The sequence below is a fragment of the Lepisma saccharinum genome, chromosome 14, assembly GCF_977018435.1.
Source record: "Lepisma saccharinum chromosome 14, izLepSacc3.1, whole genome shotgun sequence".
In the NCBI taxonomy this organism is placed as follows: Eukaryota; Metazoa; Arthropoda; class Insecta; order Zygentoma; family Lepismatidae; genus Lepisma; species Lepisma saccharinum.
This window is the reverse complement of record NC_139242.1, coordinates 54,889,200-54,914,856: the sequence shown is the minus strand read 5'-3', so window position 1 is coordinate 54,914,856 and position 25,657 is coordinate 54,889,200. Positions and strand designations below refer to the sequence as shown.

Genomic DNA, 25,657 nt, shown 5'->3' with positions numbered 1-25,657 from the left:
TTAAGGTGTGGTAATATTATAATGGGATTGAGATACGAAACTTTCGGACCCGGATCCAGATTCGAAACTTTCAGACCCGGAACTCTTGGATCCAGATCCAGATCCGGGACTTTTGGATCCGGATCCGTTTGGCCATCCCTATTTTATACAGCCCGAAATTCCAACAGGCAACATTACAAAATTCTAATTTCAGAATTGGCCAAGAATGGAAGGATGGTGCTGCTAACTTTGGATGTCATGGACTATCCACTGTGAAAGTGATCTCCTTAATAATCACCCCATGTGACTGTGAAGTCCATTACACAGGAAGCCATTGAAAAATTAACAACAGTATTTATAACACAAAACTTGTTGCATGCAGGTAGAACAAATCACATTAAATGGAGGCACATCAAACATAAATAGAATCCCAATATTAATGATTTTCAGTACAGGGGCATTTGGGAGCAACAGGCACAATACATCAACAATAAAAACGGAGCATGACAAGTTATTATTTTATTATTTCAACGGCAAGAAAAAAAAAAGATCAAAGTAACTATTGCATATTTGTAATTGATCGATTCAATGCATTGAAACATGAGCAACCCCTTGAAAACTAAGGTTCTGTTCAGCCCAGTTCGGTACATACCGGAAGTGCTTCACATCAGTTCCTAGGCAAGCATGGGGGTAGTGCAACAGAGGGGTGAGGTGGGGGCAAAGAGCAACGATGTCAGATCTCTCAGATTTTCTCTCCGCCGGCCATCTTACGCGCTTGCTGAGCTAAAGCTCTGATTTTCTGTCGTCGCTGGACGGTAGAGGTTTCAACACAGGATGCGGTGTTGCAACCACTTGTAATGCATTTTCCGTTGTGGATTTTAACACATTGATGTTCCGAGGTTGAAAAGCACGCTCTGAAATCTATCGGCATGTGTTTGTTATTGCGGTGTTCTTCTGCGTTTTCGTTAGTTTCTTAATTTATTCGTGTTGCATTGTTGTGTTAGAATGCGGAGTGCATGAATTGAGTAAGAACAATGGCATGTTTTTTCTCCAGAATGCTACACGAACAAGCATAAAAAAGGCAAATGTTTGTCCTCGGCCGAACAGTGTTGAACGTGTATGCCTATTTCCGGGCAAAGAAATTATTGGCGGCATCGACACAATGAAGACTGCCACTTGATTGACATCTGAAACAACGGGGATAGCTATGTCAGAGGTAGACTATTATTAAAATTAAGAAAGACTTTAATGAAAACAAAGAGGGAAACTTTCTACACCAAGTAAGAAGAATGATATGGGGCGATTCGTCTTGAAAAATGATAGTTATACCCAGGCGGCTAGGACAGTGCATGTTATGTATAGGGAAAGGAAAACTTCATAAAATCATCAAAGACGAACATGATTTTCAGAAAATGTCACTCTCAACTTTACGGCATAAACATAACAACATAAGAATATGTTGTTAAGTTTTAAAAATAACTTTAAAGATTCCTATACAAAATTTAAAAAAATGTAAAATGTTAATTGCTACTTTTCATTAATTAGATGAAGGACCGTGCAAATAAAAACATTTGTTCCGTTTTCTCGATTTAATTGAACAAGTTTGTTTAAAGTTCACTTCATTTATTATTTAATTATTCTCAGATAAGCTAATCGAGACTAGACTAGAATGGAATCCGAACCATTATCGATATTACTCCATGGAAAATCACATACACTACTCGATTACAAGAAAATCCGGATCCCTCACGAGCAGAAGTGAATTGGTGCGAGTCTCTTAACTTTTCTAGTCAAAATGGTCTTTTAAGATGACTTTTTAACTTATGTGGTTTTACGAAATGATGGAAGTTTTAACAGGATTGGGCAAGTTTTTAGAATTCCTTTTCTACCATAGTTATTCCTATATCCTTTATCCATCTTTAATTCAATTTGACGTGGTTATGAAGCGATCTCGCTAGTCAAGAAGGAACCTGATGAAGGGAACAGTTGATTCCTGAAACGTTGTTTGGAAATAGCACATACTCACTAAAGTAAGTTTTAGTATTTTTTTAAGAATACTTATTATTAAGGAATAAAGGTATCTTTCATTCAAACCTGAAGTAATAATCAATTCATTATGTGTAGGCAACACTTCCACTTTTTGATAAAATGCTTGTAGATGTTTAAGTTTGCTGGATGTACAGTCATGGATGCTACTGGCTTGTAACAAGAATGGCAACTTTCAATGTTCAATTGTTACAAGTGTCCATGACTGTACATATCAGATTCATAATATTTTTTCCCCCATGAAAACTGTACATAAAATACTTGTATATTCATAATTGCAGTAGTTATGATCATTTTTGTTTCAATATCTTTTTACTCAGCATCAAATCTTACGGTAAAGTTGCATAATTATTCACTTCCCTGTAATTATTGACTCACATGAGGAATAATTACAATATTCTAAACAGCTCTTAAGGTTCGTATAATTACACACACAAAAAGGAACAAAATAAAACTATAAATATTAAACTAGGTTTTCTTGAATATTACCAATAAAAATTACACCATGACAAAGAAGTCATAAAGGCACCAACAAATTCAGTTATGCGGATTTACATAAAATTTATTTGTAAAAATTATTTTACCCATGATTAAAAAAAATACTTTTGTGAATATGCCTTTCAATGCACAAAGTGAATTGTCAACTGAAATACCAGGTGTTAAAAAAATTATGGTAACATTAAAATTAACTGAATCTATGTTATCTGTACAAGTATTTACACAGTAACATGTAACACCTTGTTGTTGATTCTAGATACAACTAAGATACACAAACATTAACACTGTACTAATACTGATTCATTCTTATGACAGTTAATTGGTAATGGAAAGGAAAGTCAGACTTCCATGAAATTGTCTCAGAACAGTTTCGATAAAGGACAGGTACAGAAATATAAATTATTCTTGAAATAATTCTTGAACATTTTTATGAAAAACTGTTTATAAGTACAGATACAGAGGTCACACTATTCTGAAAACCAACTCATGTTCACGACGCACTGTACGGAATGTAAAGCTGCATAATTTGTAATAATACCAGGCACTATGTTACCTCTTCATCAAAGTCTGAAGTTTGTTTATTGTGAAGAAAGGAACTTGCATGTCTCCAGGCTTGAGTTCCAGGTTTCTTTCAAGGAAAGAATTCATTATTACAGGCCACAGCATACACACCCGCACACACACACACATGCATGCTGCATAAATGAATAGTTTAGTTCGAAAATATCTCTTTTTGCAAATATAATCTTCATAGGAAAGTTTTGTTCACCTTTCATGTCATGTAGGCTCCATGTGAAGTAAAACTTAAAGTCACAATTTAGTTGCGGGGCATACCTTAATGAATCCTAGCATAATAGGAAAAATCACTGTTACACAATTTCACAATTTTTAAGTGTCACTTCTCCATAATTTTATTGTTTTGTCATTTTCCAATGCTGCAGAGGCAATTATGTTTTCTGTTGGGTGACATGTCGTGCATAGAACAACATCTGGAAAAAAGAACACAAAATAAATTAGTTACAGCAGCCAAGAGTATTGAAATGTTCCCAATTGTGACAGTACCTCATAAACAAGATAAATGATTAAGTATTTTACTTTCCTATATATAAATTGGAAAACAATTGGAGTGATTTATCTCTATCAGTGGATAATTTTTCCCTTATCTGAGTGGTGCGAGTTCAGTGCCGAAACCCTTAACTATGAAATTCGCTCAGATAGGTCCGATACACAGGTCTTGCATCATCTTCATCCTTCGCCGTTTCCTGCCTCTGGCTGGGTTGGTATAGAAGTCAAGCCTCTCCACTTTTTCTGGTCTTCCACAACTCTTATCTTTCTACAGACATCTTGCCCCCCCCCCCCCCTTTTGGGGTTTACTCCCACTCTTTGTGCATTGTAACCTCTTACTGGCAGTCTTTCTGCACCCATCCTCTTCATGTGTACGATTCACCTCATCTGTGCCTGATCTACTCTGTCCTGAAGCTTCACCACCCCAATGTGTGTCTGATCCCCTCATTCCTTATTCTATCCCTTATAGTCTTCCCCAATATACTCCTTAAAAATTTCATCTCCACTGTCATTGTCCAAGTCTCTGCTTCATACATAATCATCGGCACATATTATGTATTATATATTACCTTCTTGTATTTCATAGGTAGATCCCTGTTCCATATTAATCTTTGAACGCTTTGATAAGAGTCCACCAGCCCACCCATTTGTCCTCTTCTGTTTACCTACTCATCTATTCATCCATTTCTCTCAATTATGCTTCCTAGATATTTGAAACTCTCCACTACCCTCAACTCTTCAGTGTCGATCTTTATTCTTGGTACATTTCTGGCTTTCTTTCCTGTTGTTATTAGCATCTCACTCTTTTTTACACTGAATTTCATTCCTGCTCTTCTAATTTCCTCATTCCAACTATCTGACTGTCTCTGTACTACTTCTTCCCTGTTCCCCCATTAAAAAATTGATCCAATCCAATTCTCTTTTCTAAAATTATGCATTTAGCAGGAACATTTTACAACCAGGTGGAACAAACTAAACACAAAAAAATGGGAAAAATTAATATCGAAATATCGTCAATACACACACACACCTGCAAAGATATAAAAATGACAGGAAAAATATTGCAGTTCATTTGTCCAATGTCTTCAAGATTGCATCATCTGCCTCACTGTAGATTCCACTGATTTTAAACATACAAGGTGTATCAATTAACCTGTTGCGAATTAATTTGTAGCTGTGTGAAACTTGAATGATGCACTCATCAAATGAAGGAATTATGGAAAGATGATCTGGCTGTTATGTATTTAAAAACTGCAACAATACAATTAATGGAATCATACAGAAAAGAACTGAGAAAAGTAATTACGCAAGTAAAAGTAATTACCTGTATGGCCTTGAAGTTTCTGCACAATTTCCTTTGTCTGAAGGTTCCAAATGTACACCATGTTGTCCTCTGAACCAGACACTATCCACTGAAAAAGAGAACAGTGTAGCTACTATATTACATTAAAAAAAAAGTATTTTGCACAAATAACAAATTCCTTGTTAAAAAAGGCATCCACTACTGAGTCATGTAAATTTATGCATTTATGCCCACATCAATCACAAGGAAGGTAAGAGGAATTGGGGTACGATTCTTACATTTTTGAGGATGTGCAACTACAGCTTCATATCCAGACAACTTGGAGCAATTACTAGTATATAAGGATGGGCCGATATATGAAATTTTGGCCGATACCGATATAAAATTTACTGATAAATACAATTTATGCAAATATGGACTCATCGGGACTCAAACTACACCTACAATTTGAACAATAACAATATTCTACCGATCAAATACAAAATTTGAAATGCTTGTTGAAGAACCTTTCCTCCTCAATAAATGTGTGGTTTGAGGTGACTGCAGTGTAAAAGAAGTTTCATATTTAGACATAAATTTTTCTTTTTTAAAAAATAGGGCATGGAGATTATCCATAAAAATGTAACAAAATAGCAGAAGTTGCACTAAATTATAAGATATTTATTGACGTATCAGATCGGTAAAATAATTGGTAATTTTACTGATAAACCGATACACTTATAACAGCTGATAACGATACTGTACTGTTTAACCTGTCCCGTCCCTACTAGCATATGACCAATTGCTCCCAAGTTGCATGGAAAAGAAAGCTACTAAACCATTAAGCGGCGATAGTTACTTGATTTCTTGGGAAACTTCGTTGCATGCACCCCATTTCTAGATGGGTGTGCCCAATGACAATGACAAAAGAATTAAAAATTAGAAATAAGCAGATATTATGGATAAATTAATGACCTACAAACAATTTCAAATTATATACTTGTTGCAAGCAATAAGGGTCTTTTCATAGTAACTTATATATAATAATTTGCTCCTTAATCATGGTATAATTTGTAAAGTATTTACACCAATTGGAAAACCACTTTTGGAAGAAAGGTTCAGTTTGCTTTGGACAAGTTCTGTACTCATTCTTGGGGGAAGTGAAGCATTCCTACTTAAGAGAGTTATTGTCATTTAGTAGTATGCGATATATATATTTACAGAACTGCATTTTCTATTGTTCCTCCAACTATGCATTTTCATTTTCTATATTGTATTTTCCTTATTTGTTCAACTTATCTTCCACTTTTGGCTAGGTGCAATGATCATGATGATGAATGATAATTAGATAAACTCGATGAAGGGCCAATCACAACAGAACACTGCTGGCCAGACCAGGCACTCTATGCATTCTTCCACTACTGAGGGAGCATTGTTCTTTCACACATACCCTGAATTTCATTGATGAGAAATGTTGCAAGTACTATTGGGTATGGAAAGAATCAAGCCATTGGCGCCGCTATGAAGAAACCACATCTACATACTTATTACACTTGCACAGATTTGTTCATTTCAAAGACAACACAACCATCCTCTATCCACCAGACATGAACTTTCACAGATTGTAGAAAATTATAGTGGTCTCTTGTTGCGCTTTCCTGGAAATCATTTATAAAATCTTCCTATTGTCCCTCTAATATCCAATCTACACCAACTAGATTTCTGAAGTAGGTGTATTGAAACAAGGAAATACAACTTACATGAAATACATATGCACAATACAATGTATTTACCTTTCCACCTGTAACAGAGAAGTTGGCAAATATACAATACTTCTCATTCTTGTGTCCAGTGTATGTTTTCAGACATTTGCCTTTACTGTAGTCCCACAGCTTCAATGTGTTATCCAAAGTCGCTGCTAGGATGTACTTTCCATTAGGAGAAAACTTCACAAATGACACAGGAGGATTATCATCATCTATTAATGTTTTTAAACACTGTCCTGAAGCAGTATCCCAAATGCGGCTGAAATGAAATACAAGTACTAAGGATCATAAAATTTCACATGCAAATAGAATATACATATTAGGGCTGAGCCGATGTATAGGCCAATATTTTCGGAGGGTTTGCAAAAATGCCATATCACACTATCCTGGAGTATAATCAACCGGACATCATGCAAAATTTGGAGTTTTCAATTATTGTGCATCACTATTGTTTGAGATTACACAAGTATTTTCATATTCTTATGTAATTCTTCAATATTCTAAAGCAAAATTCTTGCAAACTAATACTTGTAATTGTAACAAAATTGTTATTACACACTAATACTAATCAATATTTTGAACAACTTTTAATTATCACAATTTTTAAGCAGTACAATACCGATAAGAATCAGCATTAGTGTCTACATCAGTATGGGTATTGGTTCATCTCTAACACACATGCACACACAGATATACATACATATTACCATTGGGGAGGGTTCAACATGAAATTTTGTACAAATGTACTAACAACCCACAGATCCAATAAACACAAATTTGTGTAAGGCCTGATTTTTACATCCTAATTAAGGTACGCAATCTGCTACTGTGATAGAATTTGCCTTCGAAAAGAAACATTAGACATTCACTGTCTAAAATTTCTCTACAAGAAACTATTATTAAACACATAGCATTTGTTGTGAAAAATTTTCAATTATCTAAATCTATCACAGTAAGTGAAGCCAAAAGTTATGGAAAGGGTTCTTATGATATATACACATACACAAATCCCAAGAAACTTACCATAGGCCATCATAACTGCTTGAAACAATTAGGGAACCATCCCTATTAAAGTGAACTGCACTGACAGGATCGGAGTGAGCAGGCAATGTCTTCAAACATTTTCCAGTACGAACATCCCAAATGCGTACGCTTTCGTCAAACTGAAAAATATGTTTATAATTTCTGAAATAAACAACACAATAGAAAAATTCCACAAGGAAATCAAGAACATCACTATTGCCAAATACACACAACAAGTGCAGCAAAACTCTGTGAGGAAATGTCAAGAAAGTTTTAGCTAATCAACTTTTAGAAAGAAACAGTAATTACTGTCAAACTGAAGTGGACACAATAAAAATAAAAAGTTATGTTATAATTTTTGTTGCTTTAAATTATTTATTTAATCCACTTGTGGACATATCACAAGATTATTGACTATGTTAACTGTCTACAGGTGCGTGTGCCTATAAATGTAATTTATTATATATTAGGGTGTAAACTAGATGAATAGTGGAACCTTATTTTCACATTTTTTGAAAGACCAAGATGAAAAGCTTAAAATGTCGGAGAAATTTAGAACATGCAAATTTATTGAGACCATGGAGATTAAATATATAATGAGAGAAAAAGTATGATCAATTCTCCATTGTACATGTACTAATCTTGACCTGTACTTTATTATGAACTTGACCACAAAAAGTACTATGGTGACATAGAAACTTATACACAGAAAAAAAAATTGTCAAATAAAAAGCTACAACAGTGGTAGGATAAATTTCTGTTAAAAGATACCATGTGGAGCAGCAACAGTCAGCCGAATTCCCATTTTAGCTGTAACCTAGTTTTCTAGAAATATTTGGTTACCTTTTCCTATTGATGGAGCAGAGCTTCTCATTTGACAAGGGGCATTCAGAAAGTTAGTTAGTTCCAGTAGCATATTATGCATAAAAGAGGTCTCAAAACTCTTGTGTTCCTTTCTGACAAGCATCTTAAAAATGGTAATAGCTGCACCAAATAGCTGTTTACAATATAAGAATTCTGACTTGAACAAATTTGCAAGTATGTGGGTCCTTTTTTAAAATCATAATAATCATCATTCCTTTCTTTTGTAGCAATGTTTCACCTTTACTATTAATTTACATTTGACGAAAGTTGTAAAGCTGAAACATTGCTATATAAAAAAAAAAATATGCTTGTTTATTTGTATTGAATGGGGATGGGCCGTTATGAAATTTTGGCCGATACCGATAAAGTACAGACATAAAATTTCAAATAGTCCTTGAAGACCTGAATGGTTCATTCAAATCCTTAAGTAACAAATATGGCTTTGAAAATTATACCAAAAATTCCTTAACCTTCATATTAGTTTGCCAGTGTGAGGGAAGCTTAAATAGATGCTGAAATGATCCACGAAGAGGACAGCACAAAAGAACAGACCAGCACTCACATCCCCCCGTGCCGTCAGATTGTACAAATCCGAATCCCAGCCAGATGGGTGTAAACAATGCAGTGGCCCTACAAAATGAAATGATCAGAACAACAAGGAGGACAATGTGGGGACACTGACATTTTTCCATAATATATTCTTAGTGTTTACTGCACCACACCAATACTTGTATTACATAAAACATATATTTGCATGCCTAAGAACACACGCAACTTACCGATCCTGACACGATGAGGTTCGATTGAGGATTGAAGTTGCAACAAAATACATAATTACTATGCCCCTTCAAAGTTTTCAAGCATTTGCCCTAGAAGAAAAAGAATGTTAACTGAACTAAATGTTGACAAAATACCATAAGAAACTCATTAAGAAAAATGTACATTCCACTATAACGTATGTTGACTAGAATCTAACAATGCTGTACATTATAGTTATAGTCGCACATTACGCTAAAAGAAAGAAAGAAAGAGAGTGCATTCTCACTTTCTTTCTCTCTTCCCCATATTATACAACTAATTTGCATAAAGAAACATGAATTATCCAAGAACAACGGAAACAAGAACTGTGTTCAAGGGAAATTTGCCTTAGCAGTGTGTAAACAAAAATATACACATCCATCTGTGAAAATGTGATGTCATTCTGGAGAAGATCAGTCACTTGAAGTGGAGCTTTATCTGAAGACTTGACTGTCATCTGTGAAAAAGGGGAAGTTACTAGAAGGAAATGTGACAGGTATGGTCATCAAAAAATGAAATGAGTATAGAGGTCTTACAACCAGGGTGATAAAAATCACCATTTTTATTTAAAAAAATCATTTTTGAGGATTTTCTGAAAAAAATCAGTTCAAATTGCTTGTATGGTTTTATTGGCACCATACATATAGATGTATGATTTTTATAGAAATGCTTTTTGTGGTAAACGGCCCTGTAAAATATTTGAACAGTTCGATTAAAGCAAATTAAAGTAATAATGTAAATATACATTTTTCAGTTTCTGATACTGTATCTACATAAACCTACTATAAAAATATTTGTTGAGTATGTTAATAAAACTATAATAATTTCAGTAACTTTTCTTCCAGCGAAAAATAAAATATATTTTGTAATGTTTGCTGAATTTTGACATTCTTAAACGACAGTTTGCAAAATTCAGCTGCCATGTTAATTTACAGTTTAATGACAATGACACTATTTACAATTTAACATGATTAGTATTTTGTATATTTTTCTACACACAATGTTTGCTATAAAAATTATTGAATTTTAAATCAAGATAAATTTAAGTGTATTTACAGTTTACATTTCTTTTCTTATGAGCTTTGCTACATCAGCACATATACTTAGTTTCCTTTATTTTCCCCTCTTGGGAGCTTAATAACCACCATTAATTGATTATGAAATTAATGTACTTTCACCAAAAGATTTTCTGATATCTACAAAATCCTTACGTACATTATTCTATAAAATATTTATTTAAAGTGACTTAAATCAGTGATTTTTTTTAAATCAACCCACCTTGCTTACAACATAAGTCAAATTTTGCACTTTCTTTAACTCTTGCATATAAATATTACATATGTTGTATCAACAGGCATTTTCACCAAATACAGATTGAAACAGCATATCAAATCAAATTTCGTGGACATATACTTTTTTCTCCCTCTTGTTAAAGCTCATAGGGCAACTTTGCTTTCTAGTAGCATGTGCTTGTTTCCTGGTCTGTACCGGATAAAACAAGGTATGTCTCATACCACTAAAACTAGTTGTTTCTGAGATATCAAATTTCATTTGTTGATACCAACACATTATAAAATAATAAGTATTCGTAAAATATACTTGGAAAATATATTTAAAAAATACTAAACTTATTTTACTTACGATTAGTATGCACTATTTCCAAAACTTTCAGGAATCAACTGTTCCCTTCATCAGGTTCCTTCTTGACTAGCGAGATCGCTTCATAGCCACGTCAAATTGAATTAAAAACAAGGAAAAAGGATATAGGAATAACTATGGTAGAAAAGGAACAGTACCAACACACTGCTGGTATCATGTAAAGTATCGGTTGGAATTTATTCACAGATACTGGCCAATACTTTCGCTAAGTCTAAATATCCTGGAAATATATACTTCACTATTTTTGCAACATTGTTGTAGGAAGAAATTGCTTTCGTGATTAAATGTTAATCTTATGTGAAATTATGTCTATTTTAAAGCAAGACTCTGATATGATACATAATTCTAATGGAAAACCTGTAATACAGGGTGAACCATAAGTCAGGTTACGTAGGAAAATAAATACATGCATACAAATAAACAATGTAATGGTTAAAGTTACAGTACATGTTCAACATGCACACCATCTGCTTGAATGCATGCTTCAATTCAAAGCTCTCAATTCCATAACACGTCTGCTAGTGTGCAGAGGGTGATTTGGGAGATGCGATCTTTTCTTTGAGGTGGTCCACAATATTAATTATCTTGGTGTACACAATTGCCTTTGTGTGTCCCCGCAAGATAAAAATTCAGGGTGTTAGGTCTGGTGACAGTGATGGCCATTCACTTATACCTCACCCTGTACATTAAAATTTACACATACTCTGAGTGCTTTTAACTGTTGTAATTATCGATAAGACTAAGTAAATGTATCAGCTAAGCCCCAGAAAGGATGTATTAACTTGCATATTAAATTATAGAGGATGTACGTGTAATCTAATAAAACCAATAAGAGATGTAATATGAGATTTCACCAACAACTTCAAGTGGATTTCTTTCAGTTCTAACGTTTCAGATAAGCAATTATCCATTTTAGAGATCATGTTTACACATACATGCAGACAAGTGATGCTCTTTCTGTTATCTTGGCCTACTTGTGGTTCTACCCAGATTTCACTCTTTCTATAGTGGCATGCATGCCACTATACCCCCTGGACTCAAACTAGCCAACCAGTAATCCTTTCCTCTCCTCCCGAAACTACCCACCCACCTTACAGTAAACAAAGGTTAAAGTACTTTTTGTTCTCTTATCAACTGTTTCTGTAAACACTGACCGTAGATATGCTACAGTCAGTATTCTGTGCCTCTACTCTATGTGACGCCGATCTATCTTTCTTCTACGTTGAAAATGAGACATATATCGCGAAATATAGAACTATTTCTCTTTGTGTGGTAAGTGTTTACTGTCTCCTTCATCATTTACTGTGTTTACTGTCTCCTTCATATATACACACTTATAGTATAAGCAATTAATATTAATGTACATTGTTCATTATACTAACTACACAAAATTTCACTTACTGAACTCAATTCCCAAATCTTAAGGGTTTTGTCATCAGATGCACTAACAAGTAATCTGCTGTCACTTGACCAAGCTACATCGGATATGCCAAGTTTGTGACCAGATATAGTTTTCTCAAATTTCCCATCATAGGCACCCCAGATCTTGATAAGTTTGTCAGCAGCTGAAAGTCCAAGAAATTATGATTTGTCACCAAAAATATTAATAAAAATATGTCAACAAATTCAAAAATAAATCCTACAATTCTCAGCATTCTGAAGCATGGACTTCACTACCCACACCCTCAATGAGTAATGAAAAAGCACATTCTTAGAAAATTAGCATCACTTTTTGCAGCAAGTAAAACAGTAGTCTTTGGGCATATTTACTTTGAACCTGCACACTTAAATTGACTCACAGAAAAAAAATTGATGGAGCTACAAAGGCTGCATATTGAAATATAATATTTTCATTAATGTACTACACTTCTGCAATCAAGACTAAGGAGTGATATATATGTAATGTAACTGTAAAACTGTTAGGCCCAAGGAAGAACAAATTATATAGTTTCTTACCTATATCAATGTTAGAAGTTTACAAAATATCATTGAGACATGTGCATATTATTGGATGAATTGACATGGAATGATTCATTATTGAAGAGATGTATTATGAAAGAAACACTTGCTGACATCTTTGAACTGTAACAACACAAAAACATGCAGAATAGAACTACTGTACTGCCAACAATGGCCAGCTCTTTAAATGGTGAAATTGTACCTTATTCTGTAGATAAAATTCACACGTAATTAAAATTGTTTGAAGTAAAAAATGATATAACAGTTGTTAAAATAAAAATGTACACTACACATTTATGAGTTCCAAAACTAGACAATAGTTAATCACCCCACCCAAGTCATCTAAACCTAACAAAAAATCGTCAACTAATGCACGTGTTAATGCTGATCACCAGCTTTAAAGTTTAAAAAAAGGAAATCACCCTGCTCTTCATGACACCCATATACATGTAGAATTTAATTTCTTGCCTTTGAGACATCCAAGTAATTACTCGTTCATTGAGGGAAACGTAGATAGTATGGCCGAGATGATATCAATAGATTTTATTTACAGATACTTTTCTGCAATTTTGATTGTTTGCAGGGTCAGCAAAAATGGCGAGCGAAAATATCATGGAATCTAATTATTCTAGAACTTAAGCAAAATTCAAATTTCCATTGATTTTATACCGTGCGTTCATTTCGATTTTCAGCCGAAAGATCGGGAGAAGCATGGCGCGCAGCGCTGACGGAGATGCCAACATTTGCGGCCTGTAATGCCTGCTTATTTTTATGGACGTATGCAGACATTTATATAAATATTGCAAAACGAGCACTAACCTACGTTATAAGAGTACGGTTTTAATTTTAGTAGCTTAGTGGCTGTATGTGCTGATGATTTTGACACGTCCATCTCCTGTGAAACATGGCGTAGAAGTTTGTTTGGAGAACGTTCTAACGTTGCACCAATTTCATCGAGTTTTGCTTCAGTTAGAATCAGTCGTTTTTGCTTAGGTGTTTTAAAATTTAATGATCCAGTTTCTCGTAATTTAAGGACAAGATGTCTAGCCGTATCTCTATGTGGAGGTGAAACGCCTGGGAATTTCTGTACAAATTGCCTACACACGTCTCGACACAAGTCTATTTTCACGTAAGTGTCTTACATAAAAGTTCTTTGTTCTAACATAAACCTCGCGGCTGGCATTCCAATCGTCTCACTGACACAACACACATACACAATTCAATAACACAAAAAAGTAACGGCAAGTAACCAAGAATAACACTCTTGCGCACAGTACGAAATTAACACGCTCTTGGTTTACATCTGCTCGCCACTATATTCACAGCTCTGTCTTCGTCTAGTTGCGAAGGAACAAAAAACTCGAGCTCGGAGATTTCGGATTACAAGGAAGCTCACGAAAACCATAGACTTTTAACAGTTTCGTCTGCAGCGTAATCTTGATACAGTGTTGCACATTCGAAACCGCCAGACGATCCCCATCGACACAAAACTCTTTCAAGGATATAAACTTAAGCAGGACGTTACTGGTCAAAACTATGATTAAAATGTTTTATTATATGTGGCTCTTAACATCGTTTCTAAAGTGTATTAATTTGTGTATATAAGGGCGCAACTTGGATCTTGGATGAATTATAGAAGAACTTTTGCATGTTATAACACAGGTTAGTGCTCGTTTTTCAATATTTATATAAATGTCTGCACATGTCCATAAAAATAAGCAGGCATTACAGGCCGCAAATGTTGGCATCTCCATCAGTGCCGCCCGCCACGTTTCTCCCGATCTCTCGGCTGAAGATCGAAATGAACGCACGGTACTATTATTATGTGAAAAAATTATTTTATAATTACATAGAAGGTATTTTAGTGGAATACTTGACTACCAATATTAATCAATATTTTGAACAACTCTCAATTGTTATAATTTTGAAGCATCGGTATTGGTTCACAGTGGTATCAGATCAGCCCTAGTAATTAGTCATTGTCTCCCCTTTTGTTATCTAATATAAAGTTATCAGCCTTCAAGATTATGTCTCAAACTCAAAGTAATAATACAAACATTCTGTGAAGCTAGAAGTGGGATACAAAAATGTTCTGTAAAGATAATTCGAGCACAAATCCCAGAAATCAAAGAAATCCTGGTTGATAGACAGCCTGCAGATGCTGAGAAAACAAATAAAAAACTTCCATATATACTTACAAGAACTAGCTAACCATTCTCCATTTGGACTAAATTTCACAGAAGATACTGCTTTCGTATGTCCAGCAAGGGTGAATTTCAATGTATAATTTGGTTTCTGAGAAAAAAGGAAGCCATCATTTATTACTTAAAAATGGAAGTTACAGCAATTGAATGTACTATATGAATAAAGTGGAATCTTAATTTTACAATCTCCACATTATAAGTTTTGAAGCAAGAGGTTCATGAAAAAATGTACTAATCACATAAGCAACTGGTGTTCAAAATTCAGTTCAAATTAGCACATGCATAGAGACAATAAACTTAGTTCACATGTTGAAATATGGGTATTCCAGCATTATGTATATCATGTTTACACATAAAACAAATGGTTCCAGACATGCAACTGGAATAAGGTACTCATAAGGAACTGATTTCATAAAATTATTAAGTACTTAGCAGTGTTTGCTAACAAATGAAAAACTTAAATGACAAAGTGCGAATGCATGAAAAGCATTAATGAAAATGTTAAGTGATATGCTCTACAAATGTAGCATAGTTTGACTTCATTTGTCTTTGAGCATACTGACTACAGATGCTTATGATTCTTGTTGACGGAGTATGAAAATTATATGCATTCACAAATACTGAAGCCTTAATGCATTGAAAAGCAATAACTTCCAGATTGATCCATTTTGTTAATAGCATGGACAAGGATGAATTTTTGTTTTATACTATTTTTATTATTTATTACATATTATTCATATTATTTTGTCATAGGATTGGAGACAACTTGTAGGTCTTAATTGACTACTCAATGTGTAGATCAATTATAATTAATTGATCTTTCAATTTACCTTGCTATGATGTGTCAGTAGAATCTATTTACTCACATATATGTGCTTTTAAAAATCAAAACTTACACACTCATAATTGAAGAATGTGAAATATTTTGCATGGTTTATCAACGTTTTCAGTTGATTTTAGCTCTCGGGAATGTGTTAATGTGAAGTAAAGTACGTGTTACCTTAGCATGTTACCTCACTGTGAAGCAGAACAACCCTAAGGCTTCGTGCAAGTGAATATAGCACCCAAAATGATTTTCCACAACAGCAGAATTACTTTTACGTAGTTAGATTAGGATTGTTAGGTTTGGTACAGATAATTATTTTCGGCGTATTCTTTCGCTACTTTAGTGTACATAAAACAGATTATACTAACAAAAAACCGATGAAAGTACTCCGAAATAGCAGGTTTTAACTTATGTGGGCCATTCTTTGGGATCAAATATCTATGTTATTTGTACTTTCCTAACGCTGGAACCACTTTTACATTACGTAAAACACTGAAATCTGTCGGTTAAAAAAAATTGATGTAATTCTTGAGGGGTACAGTGGGTAAACAGCCCCAGAACTTCTTTCTTTGGAGAGCTAATATCATTTAACACTACTCTATCCAAATAAATTCACTTGGCTTTCCAGGTATCTTCACGTACTAATAAACAAGGCTCAAGTCTTCAACTTTACATGCTATTCACATGAATCAAGCTTATGCACCCTTGTTGAAATAAATGAACAAAAAAAAAAAAATTAATAGATAATTTTTAAATGAAATATCTCCAAGAAGCAAGCTGGTTAATGAAAATGTGGAATTTCAGATTCCATTCCTATTGACTTCTAATCCTGGTTCCAACATTTAAAGTCTGAACAGATTCATCGGTTTCTAATGAGTACCGTTCTATGAATACTAAGAAGCTTGTACAGTTACTTCAAACATCTCCCTTCATTTCAAAAATCCTTGAAACACCACTCACTGCTTCAAGTATATGAACATTCAAGATGACAAAGTAATGTGTAAATGTTTCGTGGAAACTTATACTGTTTCCTATAAGAGCTCTTATTCCAGAATAAGTAGCATGCCAATTAATACATTTTGGGATATCAGAAAATATTTATTTCATAGAACTGAGCATAGAAGTCAATGAGAAGCATTCGGTAATGGTTCCGATTGTTTAACCTTTTGCAGAGGTCGTAGTTTTTACGTTATAACTTTTCTATTTTTGGCTAGAATTTCGATTTTATTTTTCTATAAAAAAAAAAAATATTGTTCCTAACAAATGTATTTAACAGAAATGGTTTTTTGTATTTTTTTTTGTCTTCATGAAAATGGAGGGGAAAAGGCGGGAAAAGGTACTTCTCTTTTGCGGCTCTTTTCAACGTCAAATTTTTGCCGACAAAGGAAGACCGGCTTTGTTGTTCTAAAGCAATGCTTTTCACACCCTCCTGCTAAGTGCATTCGAAGGAAGCTTGTTTATCAGTATCCGATGTCAAAATGAAAGTTTTCCGTGAGGGCGCAAGCAGGGGGTGTGGGAGGGGCAAGACTGGTTGTTGAATCTGCATTGTGAGAATGGAATTTTGATACGTGCTGTAGGAAACCTTTGTTTCTTTTAGCACAAGTGTCCACAAGTGGCAACAGGGGTTACCCAGCATTGTCTAAAAATGGAATTTCAAGCAGCTGCAAGAATTGGCGCTCATTTTTCACTATGTTGTAGCTTTTCGTCCGTGAATGTTGTGCGTAGGTGTCGTTTTGTGCCCAAGTGCAAGGACATTTTTTGGGTGGTGACAATTTTTTAAAATAATTTTTGGGGGTTTTCTCCCTTCCCCCTCCATATATACGCCAAATTTGCATAAATTTTGCATTTTGACATTTTTTTCAGGGGGGGGGGAACCATTTTTTTTAAAGAAAAGTATTTTTGAAGGGATTTCCCCCTTTCCTCTTCCATATGTACGCCGAATGTGCATAAATTATATATCGTCTGAATCTGTGATTCATTCTGCATACAACGGTATATATTTCATATCTCTAGGGCATTTAATTTCTGAGCTATAGTCATTTCAATGTAACTCTGCATTTTGAAGCTTGAATCAGTGGCGTGGCGACCATTCCTTTTGGGGGTACAACTCAATCCTTCCATGTCTGCAATAATTTCTATGTGCATTTTGAAGTTTTCATATCCTTTTTTTCGGGGGGAGCAGGGGGGGAGAAACCCCATTTTTTAAAAAAAAAGTATTTTCAGGGGATTTACCCCCTTTCCCCCTCCATATATACGCTGAATGTGCATAAATTATATACCTTCTGAATCTGTGATTCATTCTGCGTACAACGGTATATCGTTCATATCTCCAGGGCAAATAGTCTCTGAGCTAAAGTCATTTCAAGGTACCGCTGCATTTTCAAGCTTGAATCAGTGGGGTGCCGACAATTCCTTTTGGGGGTATAACTCAAGTTACATTGGTCATATGATAATAATGCAAATATTTTTGTGTTCCTTACATGATAGCGATCATTTCCATGTGCATGTCGACACAGTCATGTACTTTTTGCTTGAGGGCAGGGTGGGGGAACAAATTTTTTTTCCCCCCGAAATTTTGGAATTTTGAGAGTTAGCCCCCTCCCCCCCACCACATATACACCGAATTTGCAAAAATTTTATATAGTCTGAATCTCTGGTTCATTCCGCGTACAACGGTATATCACTCATCTCTCTAGGGAAATTAGCCCTTGATCTACACTCATTTAATTGAAACTCTGCATTTTGCTCAAAATCGGCTCGGGACAGAGAGGCTTACATGTGAAAAAGGCCTTGGGCGGAAAAAGGTTAATGATTTTTTCAAGCTTTCGTAGGAAAAAGACGAAGTATTGCAGAATTGATTGGTACAGTAAATTTGAACCTTGGTGAAAGTAATTACCACTGTTTGGAGTTCTGAAAAGTGCAATTTATTGGCGAAACAAAGACATAAAAAGTACCTTACGCAAGCATCCAGACTTCCAGTTGCCAAGGTATTATTCATTCAAGAAAGAGAAAATGCCATAGAATAGTGGAAATGATTGTGAAAGAAAATTTGAAGTTTTCTGAAAGTAATTTGCACTGTTTGCAGTTCCAGAAAGTCCTATTTATCAGGAAAAAGAAGACGTAAAAGGTACCTGCTTCCCATCGACAAGGAATTCCAAACTGCTGCTGACACACGAGGCTCATAGGGGTGTCATATTTGAGACCCAAACCAACATGAGATACTGAAAGCATTCAGGGATTTTATTTGAATAGTAAGAGTCCTAAACCTCACTCTCCTAACCTAACTACAAAATCCCTTTCTGCACCACACATGACAGAGATGGCACCAGTAATACGTAATCAAGATGATTGATTGATGTGCTTTATTTCACTTAGCCTTTTGTGTCACTTTTGGCTAATTTGCGAAGAAGGGGATGAGTGATGACATGATGAAATTGATGGATGGACACTTGCAAACATCCAGGCCAGGATTGGAACCTGGGGTCGCAGTGCAATGAGCTAACCACTCCACCACGGGGGCCGGCATAATCAAGATGAGAATGGCTGGTTGCAATAGAAGAATCATATAGAAGTACATGGAAGTGAAAAACTATTCTCAAGCAACCTTGCATTAAGTAATCTAAAACTCCGGAGTATGTGTTAACAGGCATAAATAGTAATCAAACCAGGAATAAAATACCTGTGTACCATGATGAAATCAGAATTAAACAATCGGAATTTGGGCCGAGCACTCTAAAAACCCTCTGCAGGGCGGGACATTGGGTAAAAGTTTACTATCCAACACACATTTCTTAATTTTTACAGAAGAAACTACTTACGGAAATTAGTTCCTCTAGCATTGTTGAACATCTGGAAGGTGTCTTCTGCCATGTGGGAATGTGTCATAGCGGAAATTAATTATTTTTCTTGAAAATTAATTCTCCGACGCACAATAGCATATGCTGCGTACACCTTCGTAGGTCATGGCACGTCGTGATTGTGTTTTGTTGATGTTCATTGGTTATGCAGTGTTTCCAACCAAAAATACACACATAGTTAAAATCCGTTGAACCATTCACGATAGCCGCAAGAAACATTACATAAAGTTAGGTTAGGCAAACATAGTTCAACGAATTTTAACTATGTTTGCCTATCCTAACTAAACCTAACCTAACTAGTTACATGGATTTTAACTATGTTTGCCTAACCTAACCTTACGTAATGTGTCTTGGGGCTATCGTCAATGGTTCAACGGATTTTAACTATGTTTGTATTTTTTCGGTTAAGAAGGTTGGAAACACTGCATACCCAATGAAAATCGACAAAACACAAGCACGACCCGCGATGATCTACGAAGATGTAAGCGCCATATTGTGCCTTACAGAAGCGCAAAAATGAAAAGAAAGAAATACTCCTAATGTGAAAAATTGAAACTACTTTGATCAAAAAAACATGAATACACTTTAAAGAATGTTCTGCAAAGCACATACGTAAGTACAAATGTTGAAAGGGATGAAACAAAGAACTTACACATGTTTGTGGATAGTAAATTTTTACCGAACATTGCTACTAGCTATAAGCAAAATACTCAACTCACATAACCTATGCACCAGACATGGTTATCTCAATAAAAAATATAACAATACTGGCTCTGGTACCCCTCTCTACACCCTCGATTTCAGGCACATATCAAATATTTTCGTGAAAATATTTAGTTCCTCATAACAAACAGTGTTTGCAAATAGCACGGAAGTTAATTTTTTTGATCTACGTGCTACAAAACTTACGTTTTTTTTATGAAATTAAAATTCCTTGCGTAACGTCAAAAAGGTTTTTCAGAACTTCTATGATGGCGACTCATGGATTCATGTCACAGGCGCACGTTTGACTTTTTTCTTTTTCTTCTTATCTTTGACTTGTGCAATGGGAACATTTGCGATTGCGATATGTTATTTGTGTGATATATTGGCGGATTGGACATGTCAGACATTGGATTTCATTTATGTGATTTCAGAAATTGGAATTAAATATTTCTTTTTGGCAACTGCAGGCCGTAAAGGGGAGGGTTGTTTTCTTCTAAATGACTTGTGGGATGGGATAATTTGAGACTTCTTATTTTTATGATGGCACGAGAGTGGAGGGTGGTATTCTGTGGAAAAGGACAAGAACTCTCAACGAAGGAGTTACTTCATTTTTGGACATACAAATTTAACTTCAACCCGCAATTCAGTGCCTGGCCTTGGTAAAAAGAGGTAAGTTACCTTCTTCGGTTTAATTTTAGTCTTCATTTTTGGTAAGTCAATTACCCCAGGGGCGGAGTCCGGAATCGGTGGGAAATTTGGACTCAACAATTTCAAACGACAAAATCTCAACTTTAAACGGCTGTACAGTCGTAAATACTTCTTTCTGCACTCTAATTTTTTAAATTCACAATTAGGATCACTTAATCTTCATAATGAAAGAAAAAAAAATGAAAATTCGAGGGTGTAGAATAGGGTACCCGAACCACAATACATACCAAATTTGAACTTGATGTCTTAGCTGGAGCTCCAATATTTCCACCTGATGCAGGAAGATTAGTAATGGATGGTGGGGTATTTACAGTATTAGTAGGTGATGGGTGAACAGATGACTGTGTAAGAGGTACCATTGTTGATATTTTATCTATCATAGGCTTCAGAGACTCATATAGCATGCTCTGCAGCCTCAAAACTGCTGGAAAGGCTCTGCAAAAGAAAAAAAACAGGAGTATTAAAACTTTTCTTGCCAATAACTAGAAATGACATGACTTCTTATCATCACATCTGGCACTTGTGGCTAATCATGATGATTAAACACAGGTACCACAGAGGATTATACTGGTTGAGTTCAGATCCCAGAACCTTGCTAGTTTACAAAATGCAGTCCAGGGTGTACTATGTGGAAGATTTGGTACGTTTGGAAATGTCACCCTTTATATCCTGACAGTATAAACTGAGGTGGCGTGTGAATGATGTAGTGATGATAAATACATTCAGAAGTATCAAAAACTTTCATCACAGCATTAATTACAATATAAAGCTAATATGGCTCAAATGCCTTTAATATGAGGATCAATACCCAACCTTATACAGCAACTATCTCATTAGACCCATCCACTTCACTGCACCTTCTTCTTTTTTGTTTTGTTTTGTTTGGCCTTTTGACTCACTGTACCTTTTGACACTCTTTATAGTGCAGGTACATCTCAGTGTTTCCAAGTCCTGAAGATTGAACAAGTGCCTCCATGTTGTTTCCAATGTTCATTAGATGAAACAAGGGTAATTATGCGATATCGCCCGAACAGCTCTCACTCGTTTATCTTAGCATTGATACTTACCTATTCTGCATTGCGGAAGATTCTTTAAGGTGAAGGTATGTGTTTTTCCATAAAATAGTGTCAACTTTTCATGTTACGAGTCATTACTTGTTTTTCTTGTTTAACAGACAATGTGGCATGCACTCGTCATGGCCCATCGCGCGTCGTGTTTATATTTTGTCGATTTGGAGTGGGTGCAGTGTTTGAACCTTCTTAACCGAAAAATACCTACTTTCGTGTTCATTATGTCATCACAAACCATTGAAGGATAGCCCCAAAAAAACATTCACGATAGCCCCACGAACCATTGGCGGATAGCCCCAAAAATTATTCACGATAGGCCCACGGACCATTTCCGCCAAGGTTAGGTTAGGCTAGGTAAGCATAGTTCCTTACATAAAAAGTGATTATTTCTTGTTCTGCAGCATTCTATGGTGAAGTTTTCAGTTTCCGCGAAAGATACCTTGAAGAACTACGACAATGCTACAGAAACTGATTTCAGTAAGCAGTTTCTCCTGTAAATTTGAAGAAATCCATTCGGGCGATTTCGCCTATTTACCGAAACAAGTGACCATACACCACACTGTACACATCTCCAGAACATAGTGGAAACTGTGCAGATATCAAACCAATGAAGTAGATGAATCGGTACTGCATTTTGTAACCAACTAGGCATGTCAGCGGAAAGTGTATCAAAGTGTGCAGCTTACTAGACATTGAGGCTTAAGAAAAGAATATACACAAAACCAGGCAAAATACATGTTCATCAAATGTCTATCTCACATGACAATAACAGTACCAACGGTGATAGCCAATCGTAGGTATCCACTACCACTATTTTAAAAATATAAATCTCATGACTAGAGCAACCTACATAATATCATATAGACAAAATTAATATAAGACGACATACACAAAATTAACTAAGTCTTTGCATCACACACACTTAGTTTGTTTTCTAATTTGTAAGCCGTGGAGAGAAATTCTTGAAATAATATACGAGCTTTTTCTCTTTGTATTACAAATCGAGGGATGTCTCCCAACATTCCTACCAGTATACCACCTTATATACTCTTTGCAGCAGGTATTCCTTTTGAGTCTGTAATGTTATATAACACACAGAAAAAACTTATAATAAATGTAGTGAGTGTACTTAATTATTATTCGGGACTGAACCTATGCTATTATTTTGGAGACGTATTGCGTACTTTCACTTCGACGTAAACAAATAGCCTAGTTCACTTACTGATTTTTATATGATCACGATCATTTTTACAAAAACACTGATACAATTTGTTTAAAAACCGGCATTCAATTTCCTAATATTATTGTTATCTGAAAATTAGCACGTTCTTATCGTCATGAAGACATGCACCTTGAAAACAAACCGAACCCTTCCCGGCATCGCCGACGTTAAAGAAAAGTTACAAGCTAGTCAATTGCTACTACAAGCATAAAACAATAACTCCTATCAACCACAAAGATCGCAACTTACGACAAGTTAATACTTAATATTCAGCGTACAAAATTTATATTCTTTAATTACCTTCACCATGCGAAAAACCGCTCATCTTGCATGTTCCCATAATTCCATGTGTGGGCGAAGTCACGTGACCAGTATGGGGATGTGTCGAGGAAGAGGGACGCTGCTGCACTTGTATACCAAAATTTTATAAAATGTACCTTCTTTTAGTCTTTATTATACTTTAGTGTATTTCTAAAAACTATCTAATTTAAGAAGATGTAAAAATATTTGTGAGAATGCAAGAAACTTTCGTAAAATGTGGAGAAATATGCAGGCGTTGTGGTCATGTGACAGATATCAGCCAATCAGAATCTCGGAAATTTCAAAGGATTTTTCGCTACTCTGGCAACTCGTCGTGCATCAAGCTTGCGTAGCCATTGTGATCGTTTGATCTGTGTAATGTTATTGTGAAATCTGAAATCATCATGAAAACCAAGAACGATCGTAAAGTAAAAGTGCACCAGAAAGTGTCCTCAAGTAATAGAACCCGGCATTAATACTGTATATAAGCGTTTGAACAACCGAATGTAAAGTTCTGTACGTTGGTGTCGTGAGTTCCCAAGTAATAGGGAAGGCAGCCATAACGTCCGGGAAAGCTACTGTGTAAGCGTCAGTTATGTGTCTTAAAATGCATTGAAATTTCATCCAAAAGGCCCAGGTAGGTGCTATTAGTTATCCTTAGGGTTCCTAGAAGTAGGAGTATTGTAGGCGTAAAGTAGGCTATTGTTTTATTGGAGTAATTAACGTATGTTCTGATGTAGTAATTCGCTTTCTTTCTCGAATACCCGCCATGTTGAGTGCCTTTACGACAAAAACCAGGTTGAAACCTTCGTTTTAATGCAATTTTACTATATATATCACTGTTAATGATACAGTCGTTGTCACAAACTATTCAGTCATCATATTTGTTACCTGGGTTGGTGCCTGGGAACCAATTTTTGTGTAGTATCGTAAGAAATTTGTTTTAGGCAGAGTCCTAACGGGATATGCTACTAGACGAATATTTGCGCGAAAAAATCGAATATTTGATATATATGCATAATACCTATATTTTGTTATATACTCTTTCGTTTGCAATAAAAATGGTAAGTATACACTGAATTTAGCCACTTTTATATATTACTAGCTTAATTTAAGTATCTTAACACGGGATGAGTGCGTTATTTCTCACACTAATCAGTTGAGTTGACGGAAATTGGTGAAATTTGCTAACTGAATGGCAAATGGGAAGTGAGGGGGGATGTAATTCCATTACTTGTTCCGGTATAAGGTATTTCTCATTGGAAATATAAATTTTGCGCCAGGTTGCAATGCATTGTGCAATAGTTCAGTCAGGGTAAATCAGTATTAGATGTAGCTAGAGATTTTCTTTAACGTGATCGGAGAAACTAATTTCCCTTGCACTAAACCTGCAATACATTGCAGAATGTTTTCCTATGAGGTCAGTAAACTGGCAGGTGCCTGACCTGTCATATAATGCTGCAAGTAATATTGGCGGGAACACATCAAGTGCTTGTTTGGAGGACAAACGGAAGTTCGTTGCTCATAGGATCTCATTTTGTTCCTGTTCTGTGATCATATCACATTCTCAAACATTTTCTTTTGATGGAATCTATAATATGAGTGGGAGTAACTTGCTCTCACCCCATTGTTACTTATGCATTATCTAATAATGGTTAATGCTGTCATATTTTCATCTGATGCAATTTCATTCACTGTATATAAGGAGGATGGGTCATAAGTCACTGCAGATGTCTGCTCAAGATTGTTGCTGATGTTCTGTAGGTACATGCTTTTTATTAGTTGAATACAACACTATGTATCACAGAACACTGCTATCATCAAAC

General features: G+C 35.3%; 2 protein-coding genes across 8 annotated transcripts in view; one reads left to right on the top strand and one right to left on the bottom strand.

The window, feature by feature from the left end:
* Nucleotides 1-483: 483 nt before the first annotated feature.
* Nucleotides 484-23,938, bottom strand: wds (WD repeat-containing protein wds). Of its 3 annotated transcripts, none has more exons than XM_083135632.1 (9): nucleotides 23,832-23,938; nucleotides 21,467-21,674; nucleotides 15,138-15,234; nucleotides 12,382-12,545; nucleotides 9,303-9,392; nucleotides 7,660-7,799; nucleotides 6,664-6,895; nucleotides 4,913-5,000; nucleotides 484-3,512 (listed from the first exon to the last, which is right to left on the bottom strand). In XM_083135632.1, the coding sequence occupies exons 2-9, from the start codon at nucleotides 21,641-21,643 to the stop codon at nucleotides 3,412-3,414; spliced, it is 1,089 nt and encodes a 362-aa protein (XP_082991758.1). In that variant the 5' UTR covers nucleotides 21,644-21,674; nucleotides 23,832-23,938; the 3' UTR covers nucleotides 484-3,411. The 3 variants fall into 3 exon arrangements, with proteins under 3 accessions (XP_082991758.1, XP_082991760.1, XP_082991759.1); XM_083135634.1 differs by lacking the exon at nucleotides 23,832-23,938 and adding an exon at nucleotides 23,661-23,683; XM_083135633.1 differs by lacking the exon at nucleotides 23,832-23,938 and adding an exon at nucleotides 23,532-23,662.
* Nucleotides 23,939-24,332: 394 nt separating this feature from the next.
* Nucleotides 24,333-25,657, top strand: part of LOC145998897 (bromodomain-containing protein 3-like) — a 165,140-nt gene continuing 163,815 nt past the window's right edge. For 4 of the 5 annotated variants that reach the window (XM_083135628.1, XM_083135627.1, XM_083135631.1 and 1 more), the window contains exon 1: nucleotides 24,333-24,468. The gene's annotated coding sequence lies outside the window, so the exon portion shown is untranslated. The remainder of the gene's footprint in view (nucleotides 24,469-25,657) is intronic. The other variant, XM_083135630.1, reaches the window with a different exon arrangement.

Bases quoted from the DNA above. Each gene is read 5' to 3' on its own strand.
- wds (XM_083135632.1), bottom strand. From the start codon at position 21,643: ATGCTATATGAGTCTCTGAAGCCTATGATAGATAAAATATCAACAATG. The intron at 9,393-12,381 runs GTAAGTGAAATT...TTTTTCTTCTAG, and splicing joins AGATTTGGGAATTGAGTTCA to GGCAAATGCTTGAAAACTTT. The intron at 6,896-7,659 runs GTAAGTTTCTTG...ATTTCATTTCAG, and splicing joins AGCAGTTATGATGGCCTATG to CCGCATTTGGGATACTGCTT.